This window comes from Bombus vosnesenskii, unplaced genomic scaffold, assembly GCF_011952255.1.
Source record: "Bombus vosnesenskii isolate JDL3184/JDL3185 unplaced genomic scaffold, Bvos_JDL3184-5_v1.1 scf7180000013285, whole genome shotgun sequence".
NCBI classification, from domain to species: Eukaryota; Metazoa; Arthropoda; class Insecta; order Hymenoptera; family Apidae; genus Bombus; species Bombus vosnesenskii.
In genome coordinates, this window is record NW_022882938.1 from 3,380,465 (window position 1) to 3,399,299 (window position 18,835).

At 35.9% G+C, this 18,835-nt stretch overlaps 3 protein-coding genes across 15 annotated transcripts in view; 2 read left to right on the top strand and 1 right to left on the bottom strand.

Moving 5' to 3' along the window:
* The first annotated feature begins 1 nt into the window (after window position 1).
* Window positions 2-5,567, top strand: LOC117232294 (acyl-CoA:lysophosphatidylglycerol acyltransferase 1-like). The gene is made up of 6 exons (XM_033491605.1): window positions 2-857; window positions 1,743-1,960; window positions 2,045-2,259; window positions 2,342-2,615; window positions 2,716-2,867; window positions 2,946-5,567. The coding sequence occupies exons 1-6, from the start codon at window positions 823-825 to the stop codon at window positions 3,180-3,182; spliced, it is 1,131 nt and encodes a 376-aa protein (XP_033347496.1). The 5' UTR covers window positions 2-822; the 3' UTR covers window positions 3,183-5,567.
* Window positions 5,568-6,670: 1,103 nt separating this feature from the next.
* On the top strand, window positions 6,671-7,912 carry LOC117232310 (N-alpha-acetyltransferase 20). Of its 2 annotated transcripts, XM_033491634.1 has the most exons (6): window positions 6,674-6,834; window positions 6,948-6,972; window positions 7,107-7,197; window positions 7,272-7,401; window positions 7,477-7,613; window positions 7,689-7,912. In XM_033491634.1, exons 1-6 carry the CDS (start codon window positions 6,782-6,784, stop codon window positions 7,772-7,774), a joined length of 522 nt encoding a protein of 173 aa, XP_033347525.1. In that variant the 5' UTR covers window positions 6,674-6,781; the 3' UTR covers window positions 7,775-7,912. The 2 variants fall into 2 exon arrangements, with proteins under 2 accessions (XP_033347526.1, XP_033347525.1); XM_033491635.1 differs by lacking the exon at window positions 7,107-7,197 and having other exon boundaries at window positions 6,671-6,834; window positions 7,262-7,401.
* LOC117232309 (uncharacterized protein CG43867) overlaps window positions 7,909-18,835 on the bottom strand; it is a 98,634-nt gene continuing 87,707 nt past the window's right edge. For 4 of the 12 annotated variants that reach the window (XM_033491620.1, XM_033491629.1, XM_033491630.1 and 1 more), the window contains 18 exons: window positions 17,063-17,230; window positions 16,608-16,793; window positions 16,337-16,539; window positions 15,660-15,891; window positions 15,315-15,489; window positions 15,001-15,237; window positions 14,626-14,917; window positions 14,266-14,539; window positions 13,792-14,181; window positions 13,500-13,718; window positions 11,482-11,774; window positions 11,054-11,387; window positions 10,741-10,980; window positions 10,529-10,665; window positions 10,325-10,454; window positions 10,042-10,251; window positions 9,835-9,970; window positions 7,909-9,763 (listed from right to left, as the gene is read on the bottom strand). In XM_033491620.1, the coding sequence (XP_033347511.1) occupies window positions 9,699-9,763; window positions 9,835-9,970; window positions 10,042-10,251; window positions 10,325-10,454; window positions 10,529-10,665; window positions 10,741-10,980; window positions 11,054-11,387; window positions 11,482-11,774; window positions 13,500-13,718; window positions 13,792-14,181; window positions 14,266-14,539; window positions 14,626-14,917; window positions 15,001-15,237; window positions 15,315-15,489; window positions 15,660-15,891; window positions 16,337-16,539; window positions 16,608-16,793; window positions 17,063-17,230 (3,921 nt within the window). In that variant the 3' untranslated portion in view covers window positions 7,909-9,698. Of the gene's footprint in view, window positions 9,764-9,834; window positions 9,971-10,041; window positions 10,252-10,324; window positions 10,455-10,528; window positions 10,666-10,740; window positions 10,981-11,053; window positions 11,388-11,481; window positions 11,775-13,499; window positions 13,719-13,791; window positions 14,182-14,265; window positions 14,540-14,625; window positions 14,918-15,000; window positions 15,238-15,314; window positions 15,490-15,659; window positions 15,892-16,336; window positions 16,540-16,607; window positions 16,794-17,062; window positions 17,231-17,303; window positions 17,327-18,444; window positions 18,684-18,835 lie in introns of those variants that run through there. The other 8 variants (XM_033491632.1, XM_033491633.1, XM_033491623.1 and 5 more) reach the window with 8 other exon arrangements.

The following is an 18,835-nucleotide window of genomic DNA, read 5'->3' on the forward strand; positions in this document are numbered from 1 at the left end:
ATATTGTGCGCAAATAAATAAGACCGTGATTGGTTTATTTAGTACATTAACTGATTTTAATTAGTTTAATATTATTACAAATAAAAATGTATTCTGTTAGATTGCAATAAGATTATTTGGAGTTTATGAAGTGTTATTCTTATAAAAACCGTCTTAGATGTATTTTAATAGAAACATGTAAAAGAAGTAATCGAAAAGTTTACATGTTGGTATTTGAAATTTCTGATTGGTGAGCTACCATCCTGGTTTCCAAAAACATGAACTTTCAAACATACCATATAAACGTACACATGAAATTCTTTTCTTTTTGAATTGTTCTTCTTTCAATTACGAATACAATGTCGACCAATTAATAGTATGTTAATTATCGGCTAAATTATGTAGTATTTTTACTAACCTATTAACTTTCGTCGCCATTGTATTTATGTTATATGTGCGTGGTGGTATTGCGTGTAGTTGAAGTAACAAAATTATGGTGTATTTTTGAAAAAAACGTCATCTAAATAGTAGTCAATAACAAACCGATAAATTTGTGTAACACGGTCTTATCATACTAGTCGTGTGTCAATTGGAACTGGGAATTTCTAGTGATATCGAGAGTAATTATTCAACGATTAAACGAAGCGGTTAACGCGTTTATTGAATTTTAACAACTTTAGCAAAATTTTAAGATTTACGTCTCATGTAAACAGCACGAGAATCTTTACATGTCATCCCGCTTAATGATCCTTATTATGTAATTTATGCAAAAGGGAATGCTATGCACAAAAAATTGTGGTTAAAACTTCGTCGAGTTTGCATTACAAGTGGTGTCTTTCGAAAATGACTGACTTTTCTTCCTTTTCTACTTTTACGAGGTAAGTTAAAAACGTGTTTTATCAAATGCAACATGTCCCGTTCCCAACTTCTATGTAAATAAACAAACATTTCTTACTACAATTACAAGTTATTTTACGAACAACATGTCTTCCAACTTTTAATTTGATAAAAAATACGTTTTTTATCCTTAACCTAGAATGTCACGAGTACCGGGCTTCTTGTTCTCAAGTAATTTCTAAAATAATTTGAAATCATTGTAGCATTTTAGCATAATCAGTTGTATTTTTTAATTTCTTGTAATATATGTTTAAAATTTATTTAACTGAGATATGAAACCCGACTTTGGTATATAACCATTGCACATAACCGATCTTTAATGTTAGATTAACTTATATTTATTTTTCAATTAAAATCCTGGAAAAAAGCTTAATTTTAAGTTTAGAAAGCGTAATGTGCTTTGGAGAGGCAATTTCTAAAATTAAGAAATTTTGTATGATATTTATTGGTTTTATTTAAGATGTTGTTTAAGTTGTGAGTTAAAGTGTGGTTTAAGTATAATTATCTAAAGTAAATGTTTTCAAAAGTTAATTATTGTAATCAAGGAACAAAATATCAATAAGAATTTTACGAGCAAAAATAATATTATTTCTTTTTGCAAAGTTATATGATGAAATTTTACATTAGTATGACAAATATTATTGCAAACAAAGAATGTTTTTGTATATTTATTGGATGCAAATTAAATTTTATGTGACGGAATCACATTATTCTATTAAATTATAGTTTAGCCATATTGTTATGAAAGATATAAACAATAGTCTTATGAGCCCTCAAAAGTTTAATAAAAGAAATAAAAATAAATATTTGAGTATTTAAGAATTATTTTTATGACTATAAATTTTAGTGTATTTATGAATTTGCAGGGTAATCAATAAAGTATTAAATTTTGTAAAATGTACTATTAGAACCACTTTTGTGATACTCAACAATATTTATTGTATACCAACATATGTAGTATGGATGACATTATTGTTCCCTGTAAAAGTTTATCAACCACAAGTATATTGGAGAATCGAAGGATTATTTTTCCATTGGCTGTTAGCAATGGTATCCACGTGGACTTGGTCTGCAGGTTATGATAGTGAGTATACAAATAATTTATATATTTAATTAAAATAGCATTATTAAAATAATACTGAAATAACAAATAACATTTAATTTATAGTAATAGAACAAGGTGATGATATACAAGAAATTATTAGTGAAAGAACATTAGTAATAGCAAATCATCAAAGTACTGGTGATGTTCCTATACTCATGACAACATTTAATGCTAAGCCAAATGTATTACCTAATCTAATGTGGATTATGGATAGGATTTTTAAATTTACTAACTTTGGTATAGTTTCTATTTTACACCAGGACTTCTTCATTGTATCTGTAAGTGATTATAGATTTGTTAGTTTATTAATAATATCTTAAGTAACTGGGTTACTTTATTTTTGATGATATTTTGTGTTAGGGTCGAAAACAAAGGGAAGGGAGTTTAAAAAAGCTAGAAAAGCATTTAAAAGAAGCATATATTCCATTGAGCAGAAAATGGATGGTTCTCTTCCCAGAAGGAGGATTTTTATGTAAAAGACGAGAGACATCACAAAAATATGCTAAAAAGAATAATTTGCCAATTCTTGAAAATGTAACGTTACCGCGAGTAGGAGCAATGCAAACTATATTTGATACGATTGGTCCATCACAAGAAAATAATACAGCAGAACAACAATTGAACAGTAGGCCAAGTAAATAATTTTATAGGAACTGTAGTTTAACTTAAGTTCTTGTTTAATTACAATATATTAAGTAACATATGTATTGCTAATCTGTATAAACTTTTTATAGATATGACGGCAGCTAAACCACAAATCAATTGGATTCTAGATATAACGATAGCATATCCTCAAGGTAAACCACTTGACTTACCAACAATTATAACTGGTTCACGACCACCATGTGAAACAGTATTATTTTACCGAGTTTTTCCTAGCTCAGTGGTGAGTTTTTTAAATATATGTAGACCGTCACTCATTCATATTTTCCATGAGAATATTTTATTACATCATTGATTTTAGGTCCCACGAGAACCAGAATTATTGTCTAAATGGTTATATGATAGATGGGTTGAAAAAGAATCACTTTTGGAAAACTTTTACAAGTATGGATCATTTCTTGGCACTCAAGCACCTGTCAATGAAGGTTCTAAAATCCATCAGGATCCATTGAGATTCCTAGTCCTTCATTTATTTTTTATAACATCTAGTTATATACATTATAATATGTTTACGTATGTACTATCTTGCTTTTGGTAAAGCGTTTTATACTATACAAGAAATTACGTTCAGATACGTAAGTAAAATTAAATTGTAGTAAAGTAAAAATATTCCTGCCTCAAATATTATTCTTGATGTTAACTAACAAAACTAACGGATGTATGGATTGTCAATTTCAAATGAATGTTTGTAATCTAATTATGCCATAGGTAGTGAATTGCAAGTACCCGTTTCGTTACCATTCAGGTTTAATCGTCATTATTTGCCTATTTTGTTGATGGTACGAATATAATTTCAAGTATGCTTCATATTACAATAAGTTATCAACAACTTTATGAAGGACTGGGATCTCCAAAAATATTAATTTGAGACACTTATTTGCTGCTATTTTTCCATATTGACTTCACAACAATAACTTACAGTTCGCGGTATAGTATAAAACGCTTATATTTGATAAACAAAATTAATAATAATAGTTCGTTAATAAGTTTATTTTACTTGGATAACTAGTAATTCAAGATAATATCAGTCTATTTTATTAAGTATCAACGCTTAAATTTCTGGATATATAAAGCTTCATAATATTTTGCATGAAATACTATTACGTTTTAAAAACGATTCAAGTTTTTTTTTTATAATAAATTCACGATAAAATTACACTTCAATATTCATATTGCCTATATAAAAGAATAATTTAATGTTTGTTGATTCAATTATAATATCTAATGCTACTAGTTGCATGATAGTTTTAAAACATTCTCTATTGATATAAATGTTATCTTTTTATTTGTTCATTTATTATAAATTGCGAAAATGTATCTATATTTGATTATTTGTCTGGAGGACTTGGCAGCATTTCAGGCGATTTTCATAGTATCCTGCACGTATGTTTTGTAATACGATATCTTAAATATTATCTTGAAATGGAATTGCGAAATGTAATAGTAAATTGTTACTGCTGTTTTGAAGCAGTGATAGTAAATACCATTTCAAAGAATATCCATTTATTTGTGATACATGATAAGAAAAAAGTATTTTTCAATGCGAAGTCAATCATATAAACATAATTTTTTAAATTACATACTAGAAAACTTATATAAGTTCATAACTCTATGAAGAAGTAGATGTGAAATTTGACGTAAATTGTTTTGAAACTTGGCAGAAATAAAAATAAAATAATATCTTTGGAAATCTGTCAAAATAATTAAGGTGTGTACTTTATTGTTAAACTTCAACCAATAATAACGCTGTTCAGTGAAAGAAGACGATACGTCAGCCGTGCCTTGTTCCTACGGACAAACCTCAGTGTTAATTGTATATACGCATATGCAAATCTCATGCATAATTTTCATAGTCAAATCAACGCCTACAATTAGTTCTTAAGATATTCATATTACATCACTTTATAAAGGAGGAATTTTGCATGTATGTAGAAATAATAGAGTTATTAAAGACAGATTTTTAATGCTGCCTAATTGGTTATTGTAAAATAAACGTATAGTCCAAATCGAAAGCAATTTCTAGACTGATGGATCAAAGAAGTAATTAGCCAATGCACACACAAAATAAATATTCCTTGTCATGGAATAGCTGTAGTAGTTAAATTTTGGTTATGATTATTATTAATGGGAAATTTTTAAAATGTAACAAATTCAATAAGATCAATGTTGATATCAACTGATAGACATAGATATTATTTATGTATAAAAGATTAAGTTTCTATAATATACGATTGCGCGCATTAAAACACGGAAATTTCGAACACAAATTTATATGAAAGTGTGTTATTAAAATATACTATTATTCCTGACATCTTTTGCATTTGATTGCATTTAATATAAAATATATAGACACAAACTATCTTCAAGTATCTTATAGGCAGTATCATGATAGGAAAAAATGATCAAATCAAAAGAATTTAGATTTGCGAATTCACTGATTTCTTGTATCCTATTTATGTCATAAATGCATTTTTACTTGATAAGATGATAAAACGCTGTTATTGTTTTATTTAAGAGAATACTTTAAATCATGATGAAATCTCTAGTCTTGGTAGCAAATTTTAGAAACGATAACACGAGGTTCTAAATATGTCACCAATTGTACTATAAGGGATTATTAAATTTATGAAAATAATTTATGTTTTTGCATTACGAAAACTGCAGTACGTCGTTTAAAGCTATTCAATTAAAAGAAATAAAATTAACTATATTGCTAATAAAAAAAAAGGTTACAAAATATACATTAAGATTCTGCTAATACTTAATTGTAATGTAAAAATAGCATAAATAAGTTCTTATTTATGTTTAAGAATATAGAAAGGAAACAAAACAAAATGTAACATAATGCTAATTGCATAATAACGTATTTACTCCATTATAAGGGCCAATATTTTCGAGATATTTAGCCACATTAGATTTAAAATAAAACATATAGTACAATAAAAATTAAAATGTCAAGATTCATTAATAATACAAAATGCTGTAATTAAAAACAATGTTGTATTTATTACAAAATATATTTATAACTCTATGGTTATTACATTAAGCATTTATTTCTGTGCTGTGTGTGAATTACAAAGCATACTGTTGAAACCTATCACATTTTATACAGCACACTCTCTAACAAAATATCAGTATGAAGAAGAAAACTAAATAATGAAGAACTGGTTGTGTTTGCTTGTGCTTTAATTTTTTTACTCTTAGTGCTTTCATAAAAGTATTTCTATAAGAGGCATTTATATTTGTTATATTTCAAACAAAGCTTTGTTATTATTACAATATCAAAGCGTGTTTTACATATTATTACCTTATATTCTTTTTTAAAGATATACATAAGTAGCATTTAAGATTTGTAATGTTATAGATAAAATAAAAATATCGAAGTTGAAGACTTTACAGTATATACTGATATTTGCAACATTAGTGTCCTGTATGAAAAGTGTTTAGAAGCTTTGATTTTATACTTGTACATTGCATACGGTTTTTTAAAAAGTATAAACATATAGCTAAAAAAGTGTTTAACTATTTTTTCAGAAGAAAGTCATTGTAACAATATCCGCGAAGGAGATGTGTAACGCTCAAAAAATGATAGGTCATTTCTGTGCAATGCACGAGGCAAATATATTACACTTCATATTTGTATCATAAAAATGTTTACACAATTTGCCGTGTTTTTGACTGCATCTTAGGTATGACTGCATATTGATATTCATAAATATTATATAAAAACAAATGTAAAAAAGATGTAATTTAGCGTAAGTCCCCGAAATTTTACAAGAAAATACCTTGCTTGTATTCTTTTCTTATAAGAACTTTAATAAAATTGTTTTTAAATTACGTATAAAACGTTTTTTGCATAATTTAATTTGTTATTATATTATTATTCATTAATTTATTTTTCCTTTGATAAAACGTTTTTTAATGAATCATGCGTACTGAAATAGAATGAAATTTTGAAATTCCACAAGGTGGTGCAGTGGCGACGTATGGTGTCAGATGAATAAATTACACTAGTCGCATTTACTTGATCTAGGTCTGAGCAGATCTGAGTTTGGATTAGTTTGGATTTAGTGTCTTCCTGTCATAAATCACATTTATATCACGTTCATTTACTTAATCTTTTATTGCATTTAAAACATGACGACTCTTAGGCCTTTCACATGCAACGATTTATTTAAATTTAACAATGTGTGAGTATCGAAATATGTATTTATCCATTGTTAATATTGTGTTTAACCTAAATATACAATTTTGAATAAAAACAGTTATTTACTAACATTTTTAATTATTCTATTTTTTATAGAAATTTAGATCCACTTACGGAGACAGTATCCTTTAAATATCTTATACCTTATTACGTTTGTTGTTTAAAATAAACATATTTATTTCCTACACAATTTTGGTACATATTTTTCTTAATTGTAAATTTGTTAAAATTTTACTTGGTAAAATTTTAAACTAGTATGGACTTTCTTTTTATACACACTATCTAGCACATTGGCCAGAGTATTTTCAAGTAGCTGAATCGCCAAGTGGAGAAATTATGGGTTATAGTAAGTTTCTTTCTTGTATCATATAAGATACTTCTCCTTGATAGTGCATTATAATTAATATTAGAAATTTAAAGTTATGGGAAAGGCAGAAGGGCAAGGAGAGAACTGGCATGGTCATATAACAGCTCTTACAGTTTCACCTAATTATAGGAGATTAGGTTTGGCTGCAATGTTAATAGAATTTTTAGAGAAGGTTTCAGAAAAGTAAGTTTAATATAACATATTTATTTAATATTAACATATATATTCTATGTTTCAATGTATTTTATATTGTTACAGGAAGCAAGCATATTTTGTAGATCTCTTTGTAAGAGTTAGTAATAAGGTGGCAATCAAAATGTATCAACAGTTAGGATATATTGTTTATAGGACTGTTTTAGAATATTATACTGGAAACCCAGATGAAGATGCTTTTGGTATACAAATTACTGTTACTTTTGTAAACAATTGTTTAAATATAAATTGAATATTCTGTTCTTTTCTTTTTTCAGACATGAGAAAAGCACTTTCAAGAGATGTAAAGAAAAAATCAGTAATACCATTAACTCATCCTGTAAGACCTGAAGAAATAGACTGAATCTATGAATATTATGATTATGTATATTGTTAAGGATTTAATCCAAAATATTTGATAGATTTGTAAGAAGCATACAAATTGTATCGTGTGATAAGGTTTTTAATATATACAGTAAGTAAATAAGTCTCTCAAAGTGTAGATCCGAGCAGTTTATTTCTCTTCCTGTACAATAGTACAATGCTTTTCGCTCACACCGCTCGTGCCCTTATGCGTCGTTTTATGCGAATAAATAATAAATAGAAATGTAAGGTGGTAGGCTCAGAATATTTTGTAGACAGCTAGACGATCGCAAGAAATTTCTACCACGATTGTAGCCTTTATCAGCTGCCCTCTTCTCATTCTACTATATTTAGAAACTTAAGACTAAGGTGATATTTACAGATCAGTGACTCTTTTTTACTGCATCATGATACAAAGGTGCTAAGCACCTAAATAGTAGCATTTCATTGCGTATTATAAAAATTAAAGACAAAATGTCGTTCTTGCATATCTTTGTACTGCTCCCAGTAATCTGAGGTTTCTATCGTTTTTATTTTATATAAATCTTCAATGCGCTAAACAAAGCCGTGCATAGAGTTACTTTGTCTATACTGCTCAGAGAGGCACAGTCACACTCAGCCTATCTCAGGAATTATAAAATTATAGAAGTCTTGTACATATTGCACGAAAGCCCTACTTTTAAACTTTTATTTATTTCTGGATACTAAAGAGAAGGAAGACATTTGCTAGTTATGTAGGACACGTCAAGCGAGTACAAAACTTCTATACGTGACGGGATCATCGTTTAATTAGTACAAAAATGTTGCACGTATGTTACCGCAGGAACGATACTAATTATTAAAGAAAACGCGTTCCCATTACATCTATTTGGTCGTGTCCTTATAAAACGAACTTATTTGCTTAAACATTAAATAAATATAAAATATGAGACTAGCTGTTATCAAAATAACATGATAATGTGTAAGTTGCATTTGTCACTTTCCGTACAAAGAATTTTTTTCTTATGATTGAGCTTAAATTCAACCAGACTTAAAGTTAATACTGTCTGTACTTACTGTCACCAATCAACCATATTTCTCAAATTAGTCGTTATAAAATATAAAAGAAGTAATTAGTCAATGCAATAAAAAATCGTGTACAACACTTTTTAAATTAAAACAGATCATTATGTGAATAATGTAGTGATCGAAGGTAAATTCTGAATTTACAATGACAGTAGGTACAGTTATTACGCTTGAAATATCTTTATATTTGAAAAATCTAAATACTTATATCCATGTGTTTTTATTTGCACTGCAAAGCAATTGCAGGCTCCTCGTACGTGTACTGCGATCGATTTGGCAAGAAATAAGAATTTCGTCGACATATTCTCACATTAAAGACAAAGGTATCGCTGCATCACTCACTAGACTTCTAAACATCCATTAACTCCGATTAATTATATACATATGTGATACATCACTTCTGCATCATTATCTTACGCTAAACGTTTTGAATTTGGTATATAAATACGGTAGCAAAAAGTTTCAGCACGATGCCTTAGCTTTTTTTAATGAAATTATTCGATGTAATTTCAGACATACTAATTTATTTTAGGCAGTGTTGCAAATCGTTTTCGATTAATTTCAGTCACCCACGTTTAAATCGCGTTAACGTGGACCACAGAGTTTTGCATGCTGTCAGGTATGTACACAAAAACGTTGTCTGTCAAGCATCATCTCTAATTTACACAAAACGCAACTAAAATCAACTACAGCGCACACGTTGCTGAGCGTCGTCCAGTGTATCGTTTTACGCAAATTCTTACAATACAGCCTGTAGTACCTTCGAATATAAAGTTAGTGCCTTGGCAGGATCAGACTTTCATGAACGAAGTGCCGTATTCCCCTGCTTTTTTTTCCCAATTCGATTGACCAGTCTTTTTTTAAGGTCTTTGGTGGTCTGGCGTCGACTTTAAAATATCTGGTTGCGTTGGAAGACAGCCTGAACCTAGTTCAATTGTTATTCAATCAGTAAAAACAGAGAAAAAATGAAATACAAAAGTATGTATTTTTACAAACCCGTTGTAGGTCTTAGGGTCGATTTGATGGATCTGTGAGACCCATTACGAGTTAATGTGTTCATCTGTGGCGTGCCAGGTAAAGTATGTCCCAAGGCGTTCATGTAATCGGCAATCAACAATGTTATCTCCAGAATCTGTATAGATGCGAATAGATAATATTTAATATTAAGAAATCTTGTTTTAATTAGATTGCTCGATAATATACCTTAGGTTTTGATAGAGCAAATAAAAGTTTTTGTTCAGCTGCTCCTTCGTCAGGGCAAGCGACCAGCATAAAATCATCCAAACATCCTCCAAATGTAACTATGTTCGCATAATTATAACGACACATCACTGCCATCGTTTGTAATTCTAGAAGAGTAACACTATCTTCGGAAACGGCTATCCATACGGTTATCGGCTCAGCTTGCTTCAACTATGAAACAAGACATTTTTAAACAACTTTCTTTTTCATTTTTGTTTATCTATAAATATGTCCCGTTATTAACCTTTGCTTGATAGAGTGTAGCTCCAAAGAAAGGCCACTTCCTGGTACAAGTTAGATATATGCGAACACAGTCTAATACGCTACGACCTTTTAACGCGATCCACTTTTCTTGAAGTTTTTCTTGCAGTTCTCTGCAACAAGAAATCCGTGAATTTAAATACAGCTGATACTTATTTATGTTCTTTGTAATTTACATGGTACTTGCCTTAATTGCTCGGCAGTGATGTTTGTCCGATATCGTATGGGATAAAATTTGTCTAAAGCTTGAAGCACCAAATGATGGGGATTGCATCCTGGGCCGCTGCCTCGAGCTTTATCGTTGTTATATTCACCAAAATCGATCTACAACGTTTCATCGTTACATTAACAGTATTTTCATTAAAAAACTGCACCATTATTTTCAAAGAGTAACTTTACCTGTGCCATTAACGACGCAAGTTCAAATGCAAGTTCTCGATTGACCGGAAATTTGCCTTGTACGACTTGCTGATTTATTTGGTAACACAGAAGAAGCCTTTCTCTGTCGGTTTCCATCTTAGCTGCCTGTCTCCAATAGCATCGCGATTTGTACGTTAATTGTATCACCCTGGTATTCTCGAATTTTCCCGAGCCCTTCTCTCTTAATGCGGTTTCCCATTTGGAGATTATATCACAAAGCTGGAACGAATAAAATTATCGCGTCGGAATATTTTCGTCTACCGTAATTTCCAAACTCTCCCGAGGTGCATACTTTTGCCTGAAGATCGATGAAATGTTCAAGATCCTTCTCGATGGGATCGTCACTGAATAACGTGAAACCCGATTGATGAACATCTCGGCAACCAATTTCCTGGTTCAGAGTATTCAGAAATTCTTCTATCGTTGTGCTGCCATCGAAGCTTACAACCTGATACGTCCCATTCAAGAAGTGAACCGGTATAGCATGTGGCAGGGAATGATGGTAGGGATTTTTCATTAATATCGATAGGACCTCCATCCTCGAGGGTTTCACCTCCCTTCCGCCGTTTTGTAATGTCCTTTCCAACGCTCTTTCGCAATAGGCTGCGTATTTGCCGCACTCCGTTCTAACAAAATAACAAATTCATACGTTTAAATTAACATGTTTCGGTTGAAATTTTGAAATTTAAATGCTTAGTAGAACGAATGAAGGCCGCTTACTTAGTATCAGCGTTTCTTTGCAAGTGTAACTTCAGGTACCAGAGTAGCCGATTGTTTCTTGGTAGGAATAGAGAAACAGCGAGCGCGAGCAGCTGCCATCCCTGGATAAGAACGTACTGGGCGGGATTAGTTTTGCAGTCCAAGATCGTTGACGTCGAGTGGCCCTGCATGAGCGGAGGACTGTGAGAAGTGGAGGCCGTCGACTGTGCGTCCGCATTTTCACCGCTGCCATTTGCCGCGGGACTTTGCGTATCGCAGGTGAACAGCGATTGCGTGGCGCAGAGAAGGAGCTGCTGCAATGGTATGCTGGCATACTACTATATCCCTGGATCGAACCAGACCTAATCTACTACTTTATTTTTTTTTTTTTTTTTTTTCTTTAAATAAATCGCGCTCCACTGTCCTCGTTTATTATTCGTTTGTAGAATCTATTTTAACAGGACAATCGAGGGTACGTGTTTTAAAATCTTTTAGACCTGTGCAGCTCATCGAGTTTCTAATATGCATTTGGAATTGTACGAGGAGTGTCTGGGACAAACGTTCGAATGCCCTCGGATCTGATGGAACACTCTAGATTCGTTACACTTTCGTCATAATATAATGCCTGTTAGTAATGTAAGCAATCGAAATCGGTCTGATTAACGCATAACTCTATGTGTGTTAATCACATAAAACGCATGAACTGTAATAAGTCGAATGAATTAAGAGAAATGTGGATGAGATAAGCGCTTTCGTAATTTTTTAGGCCATGTGAGTCTACCTTACAGCTCGAAACCATTTTTCTCTCGTTCGTTTGTCACGAACGAATCGCTCGAACGCGCTCTTTCCTCTTATTATTCTCCTTGACACTTGATACACTGTATTCAACGATGCATAGCTTCCGAAGCTCTCGATCTAATTACATTCTACGACGTACGTTCGAATCTGTAAGGAGCTTCTAGCTGTTGTTGCTATTCTTTCTTTCTTTTTTTTTTTTTTCTTTAAATCAATTTTCTTATATAACCGTTTATGACCAGATAATCAAAGACTAATTTTTCTAAGCAGCATTCAAAAAACAGAGAATATTTTGTAATGAGCTATCGAGCAAAAAAACGTACGGAAACAGAAACAAAAAACCAATCTAGTAAAAAGATGTTTTTCTGTGTGTGGTTTTTTATGTACACCAACATACCATTCTGCAAGTGTGTGTGCCGCAGAACGTATTTTGACAAGTCCGGAGATCGTGGTATTTTATTAGCGAATCGGACGATCGATCGTTAATGCATCGATGATGAAGTATGATCGATGAAATAAAGAGTGAGTCTAAGTGATTCTCCCGCGATGAGAGGAATGAATTGTCGAAATATGTTCGGCTCACATGATAGGGCATCAGGGTACAGGTGATCGGGTATCATGTATAAATATCAAAAAGTACACAATAAAAATAAAACAAACTTAACATGACGATGTTCTATGAAAAAAGATAACAAGAATCGAAAAAAAAAACGCATGCGATTTTAGAGTAGCCTAGGAATAGCACACGTAAAGCAGCAAATGAAAATGAAATGTGAATGAATGTTAAAACTAAAATCGTTTTCTGTTAAATACTTCGTCAAGTATTATTAATGTTATTGTTATTACTATCATTACTATTATTAATTATATGTTGCTTTGGCAAATAAACGACAACCAGCTGTATTAATTATTAGTGAGTTACTTTACAAAAGAAAACAAAAAAGAATAAAGAAAGAGACAACTAAACAGTTCACCGCTACTTCAACGGAATTACTTCGTATAATACTTGACTAAGCGTACCCGATGTACCATTTCTTCTGATTATACGGAAGCGATATATCCAATTATACATTCGTTTTTTAACTAGCCTTTTTTGAAGAATACCATAGATCTTAAACCTATTAGCTTGATAGTAGCGTTTCGGCCAATAGGTAAAACGTTTATTATAAATTACGCGACGAACTCGTCGGCTGTAAAAATGGTACAGGGTTCAGAGTGTTTGTTAAACAATAAGCAGGACTTACAACGCGCGCAGTACCCAGCGACACAAGTCTGGCGGCCTTTTTTACCTGTACGCCCAAACGATGTTGAGTATGACGACTTGTCTGCTTTACCAATGCACATATGAATTCAGATTGTAATTCAGGTTGATCTATGCATTGTTGCAATGCGTTTTGCGCTAATACCACATGGTAGTCTATGCCTGCTTGCTCCACTGCCACCGACATGAACAACTGACAAGCCTGTGGCGTAAAATAACATTTCCTCGTATATAAAGTGTCTGATATACGATATTTTTATATTTTATGTATTAACCTTGAAAAGCTTGATAGCCTCGGTCTGCAAGGCTTCGGATGTCAAGCTGGTCAGTGGGCTAGTGATGTTCTCTTTCGTGTGGAGCAACAGCGGGTGTCTCCAGAGAACACAACTAGGATCTCCGTCGGTTTCCATTAATCTTTGTACTAGCTGCTCGTACTGAGTTCCAGCACTAGGTCCGCCTCCAGATACCACCGTCAGATGGTACAGCCAATTGTCTTTATCTTGTTTATGAGGCATCAGCAAGTATGTAGGGCCTTGATGAGTAGGAAAAATACCGATTGTTCTTTCGTGAGGACCCTCGGCGTCTCTTTCTTCGCTGTCGCTGTCGGACACGTGCTCGACTTCTTCTACTCTAGCGTCTCTCATATTTATTTGTCCAATAGGATTCTGAAAGACAGATGAAACGGAGGCCTTGGTAATATTCACGCGTAGTCATCGAATAATATACACATTGAAAGATCAGTGGCTTACCGTATCGTTAGGGCACTTAAAGTAGAGGAACATTTTTCCGATGAGGACGCACCAGCACTTCTTAGCGTGCCCGTTTTTCACTTTCGTCAGCCATCCCTGTATCGTAGGCTTATTATCTTCCTTACTGAGCAAAAGTTTCGTCGCGTTCCGCCTTTGTACGTTTTGTAAAACCCTTATCCAGTCTTCCATCGTTGCGATACAGTCTGCCGTTAAATAATACGTTTTCTTCCCTGTTGCTATCTCAAACGTTGCAGCACCTTCCGCCCTGTTTATCCTATTAAAAAAGTCACGGATAATTTTAATTTTAATCGTACTTTCTACGAGGAAACTACGAGAAAATATATATCGTTGCACAATTACCTGCACACTTCATCCAATACAATTTGGCCTTGAGGTTTTCTATTGACATCGTTCTGACTTTTCCAATAGGTCAGCACACCGTTCTTCAACACGAACCATCTCTTTCTCCAGGTTTTTAATTTACCACCGAGTTTCGCAAGGTGGCCGGTCTTCTCTAAAGATTCTTGTCGTTTTGGGCTCTCGCCGGAGACTCGCATTAGCAAACTCGGCATACTAGATTCGAAGGATGTGGAGCTTAGAGCATCGGGAGGTATCGCGTAGTCTTCCGACAGACCAGATTCCAGAGAGGTGTCTGTAAGCGATGCGGCAATTTCCAAGTTGTTGGATGTACGATCACAGTGTTCGACGATTGCGAATGATAATTGAAATGCTTACCACGTTTCACGCTTTTGCTAGGGGAACCGCTGGAGCTTCTCTTGGCAGGACTAAGGCTGCTGGTGGTTTTAACGCTTTTCGAAGGACTACTTCCACTGCCAAGCGAAGAGTCCGTGTTATCTGAAGAGCTATTGGTGATTCTCGTGTTGGTTTCCGTTTGATTGGGATGCTCTTCGCCGTCCGAGCTGTCGTCGGAACTGTCGCCAAAGGGCATCGACCTAATTTGACTGGCTCGTCCTAAAAAATCGAAAGAATCATAGACACTCGCCCTTTTAAAATGAATGCTTGTTAAGAAACGAACGACAGCGACTTACCCTTGACCGTTGCATAGACTGGAACTGAAATATCGCAATAGCCTTGGGAGTTGTGCGCAGTCAAGTTGTGTCCTGTTGCTTGGGAATGTTTCGACGAGCTAGTTGTATTTGTCATTGTGGAAGGCGCGGATTCCTCGTTCGTCGGTGGACCGATGCCAAGCCCGCCATCCGCTACCTATGGAATTCGTAAACGGGTTTGTTTCCTGATTGTAACAACTTGGCGAGTATGCTCGTAACGCGTGTTTTCTCATAAATATAAGACTCGTTGATTTTCTACTCTAGAAACTTATGTTAACCGTTCACACGCACAAACGAACCTAATAAGATCAACGCATATATCTGTACCTGGTATATCTTGGCTTCCCAACTAGGAAATCGGTGCAAGGGTGGAGTGGGTGGTCGAGGACCTTGCGCGCTTTGAGCCCAATTCATTCCTTCCCTGCTCGGCGTATAGATCTCCGCGTAATCGTGAATAGCCTCCGAGCTGCCACTGTCTCTGCTCGTCTCCGAGACTCCAGGTATATTCGGTAACATCACCAAGTTTTCCACCGCAGCAGCGAGCTCCTCCGATAGCAAGCTAGAGCGGTAAAAGAACGGCAAGCATAAAACACGGAACTAATTTAGCCGGCAAACGCATTTTAATCGCTTCGATAGATACACGATCAGCGACAGCCCCGTAGCGATGTGCTCGTGCCAATAAGAACGAAGGAAATAAAGATGAAAAGTAAAAGAGAAGCTCTATACTGGAAGGCAACAGAGAACAAAGTATACACGGGGTCGACAGATCCCCGCAGGAAGTCTCAGGACGTTACAGGGTACCACAGTTTCGAGAGTCGGGCGCCGCTATCACGTCGTGAGACCTCCCAAGGAGAATCGAGACATATTTACGCGACGCTACAGGCTAACGAACGACGCGCAAGCAGAAGCGAAAGAAGCGATCATTACGAAAACAAGCGAGATGTATGTAATAATGTACGTAGGCGCGAAGCGTCAGACGACGAAGGTTTCTCGCGAGATTCTACCTTGAATCCATGTTGGTGGTCGTGATCCCTCGTTGTATAGTTCCACAGGCGGACAGGTGTCTTCGGTGCTTTGTACCAGCTTGTGGTTCCGCTACGGCGCTTTGCACGCTTTCCGGTACCGCCTGCGGTGTTCCCTCCAAGCTTTCCGATCGTCTGCGTAACGTGGGGTCAACTTCCAGAGATAAGGATGCCCTTGTAGGTGCCTGAAACGACAGGTCCTTTGGTAAATGAATTTTTAAAATTCTTTCCCGATACCGAAGACTCTACGTACAGGTGGTTTCAGGCCGATATTGGTTATGTGATTTCTCAATAGCTCCAACTGCTGATTGCACTTGTTGTTCTGTTCCCTTAGGTGTTGGTTTTGCTGCTCCAGTTCCCTCAACTTATTGGTCACCCATTCCTTTATTCTCGCGGCTTTCGCCTCGACCTGCCTCGCGTCTTGAAGCCGTAACTGCCTCTGCAAGCGTTTCGCAATCGCTCGTAGATTATCAGTTATCTCGCCCGCTCTTTGATACGGCGCGTTGTTTTATCATGACGCAACCGCGTTAGATTATCGGAATACTGATTCTGCAAAATTGCTGATGAAATTAAATCCGTTTGTCGTATAGAATTCTTAGACGTTCGAAAGCAAGCTGATGCTACGAGAAACCTGACGAGGTTCCGATCGAGGGCAGATCGATTCATATATTTTTCTCGGAAGAAACCGTTTGGATTTGTTTGCATTACCTGTTCCTCGACCTGTGTTTCTAGCTTCGAGATGCAGGCACAATGTACATCCTCGATCTTGTCATTCTGCGTACCGGAAGTCGACGGCAGCGAATGCGGTGGAGAACCAACACCGGATGTGCTCAAGCAGTATTCACCCTTCACTAGCCGCTCCTCCATCATCCGTACCTGTAATACATCCAACACGTCCTTCCAGTCGTCGCAAATCCGTTTATCCATTACGACATATCGCTTTACTAACTTAATTCTGAACTTTCAACATCGTTGATCTCCGCTTTTGTCTCTTAAAGTACTCTTTAACTCATGGCCCAGAAGACACCCATTCACCGATTCCTCCCCATAAAAACATTGCCTGCGCGTACCCTCTGACCAGCCTACTTTCTAACCGATAACTGGAACTCCGTGAATTTCGTCGGTTCGGAAAGCGTCACGCGAGCATGCCACGTTTCCGGCGCGATCGGAGAAGCATGGCAGCAGTCGGAGACGCGTGGCGTGGGATCGTCGAGTAAACAGCAATGACAAAGCGTGCAGAGCGAGAGAGAATGAGGGTGGACAAGGGGAGGAGAAAAAGGAAGGGACGTTTGGCGTTGCGTGTGGACCTGGTGCACCCCTTTTCTGCCACGATGGTGGCAATGCTCGTTTTACAGCAGCTGTCAAAAATCGATATCACGCTCACGCAGTACGGATACGTAAGCGCTGCACTCCGCGCGTCCACCGCTGAAGCAGGAAAAGGGGAGAGACAGAGAGCGATATTGAGAAAATCAATACGCCAACGGAGAAATCCTCTGGCCGAATGTTTTCCTCCTGGCACCGCGTGTGGTTGCATGTGCTCTGCGAATCATATCGATCACCCTTCGCGTTTTCACGTTCATTGTCGTCTTTTCTCCAGAGTCAAGGATCCCGTGATACTTCGCTTCTCTCTGTCGTTTGATCGCGTTCTGTTCCTTCTCAATAGCTAATTCAGAGATTCAGAGGAAAAGATTTTAGAGTTTGAGTCGAATCGGAATAAGAAGACGCGTTAAGCTTCGTATTTTCGGTTGCGAGATTGATCGAACAAGGCTGCACCGTTCGCGGACGATGAGTAACAAAGCTGGGCCGCAACGCGAATCATCGCTGGCAGAGCAGTATTAATAGCACCGACATTCCACCGAACTGTCGTTCCAGATATTCGATCACTCTTTCACACCGAGTCAGCACACTGGCCCATTTCACTGTAAATCTCATCTGACCACGTGCCGCATCGTTACTCTACACCCCCGATACAATTTATTCGACACGCGATACGACGATCGTACGTTCGATTCTTGTTTTTCCAGCAACTTTTTCCAAGAAATCGTATCCTACCGGACGTTTAAAAAATACGATATTGGATGATTCCTTACCCAGGTTACGAGTGGCCATGATAGCCGATCGCGAGCTAATCAGAATCGACCAATGACCCCTTTAAACCCTTCGTTCCTCTCCTCGAGGGCTCTTGCTCGATTCTCGAGGACACTCCCACAAACAGCGAACCAGGACACGAGTTTTCCCTTGCCTCGTAACCGCAACTCGAACGAGTCTCGGGGGATAAACTACGGGGATAAGGGTGCGCACGATGCCGATGATCGAACTGAACTGAACGAAACTAATGCACGTAAACTGTTCGGCCTTTCCTGCGGCCGATGAGTCACGTTGGCTCGCAGCCAATGGCAGAATTCGTAGAGGTCCTCGTGTGCACACACGCCACCCTTCAGGCAAGTACGTCGGCCTGACAGTAGACGATAGACGGCGGCT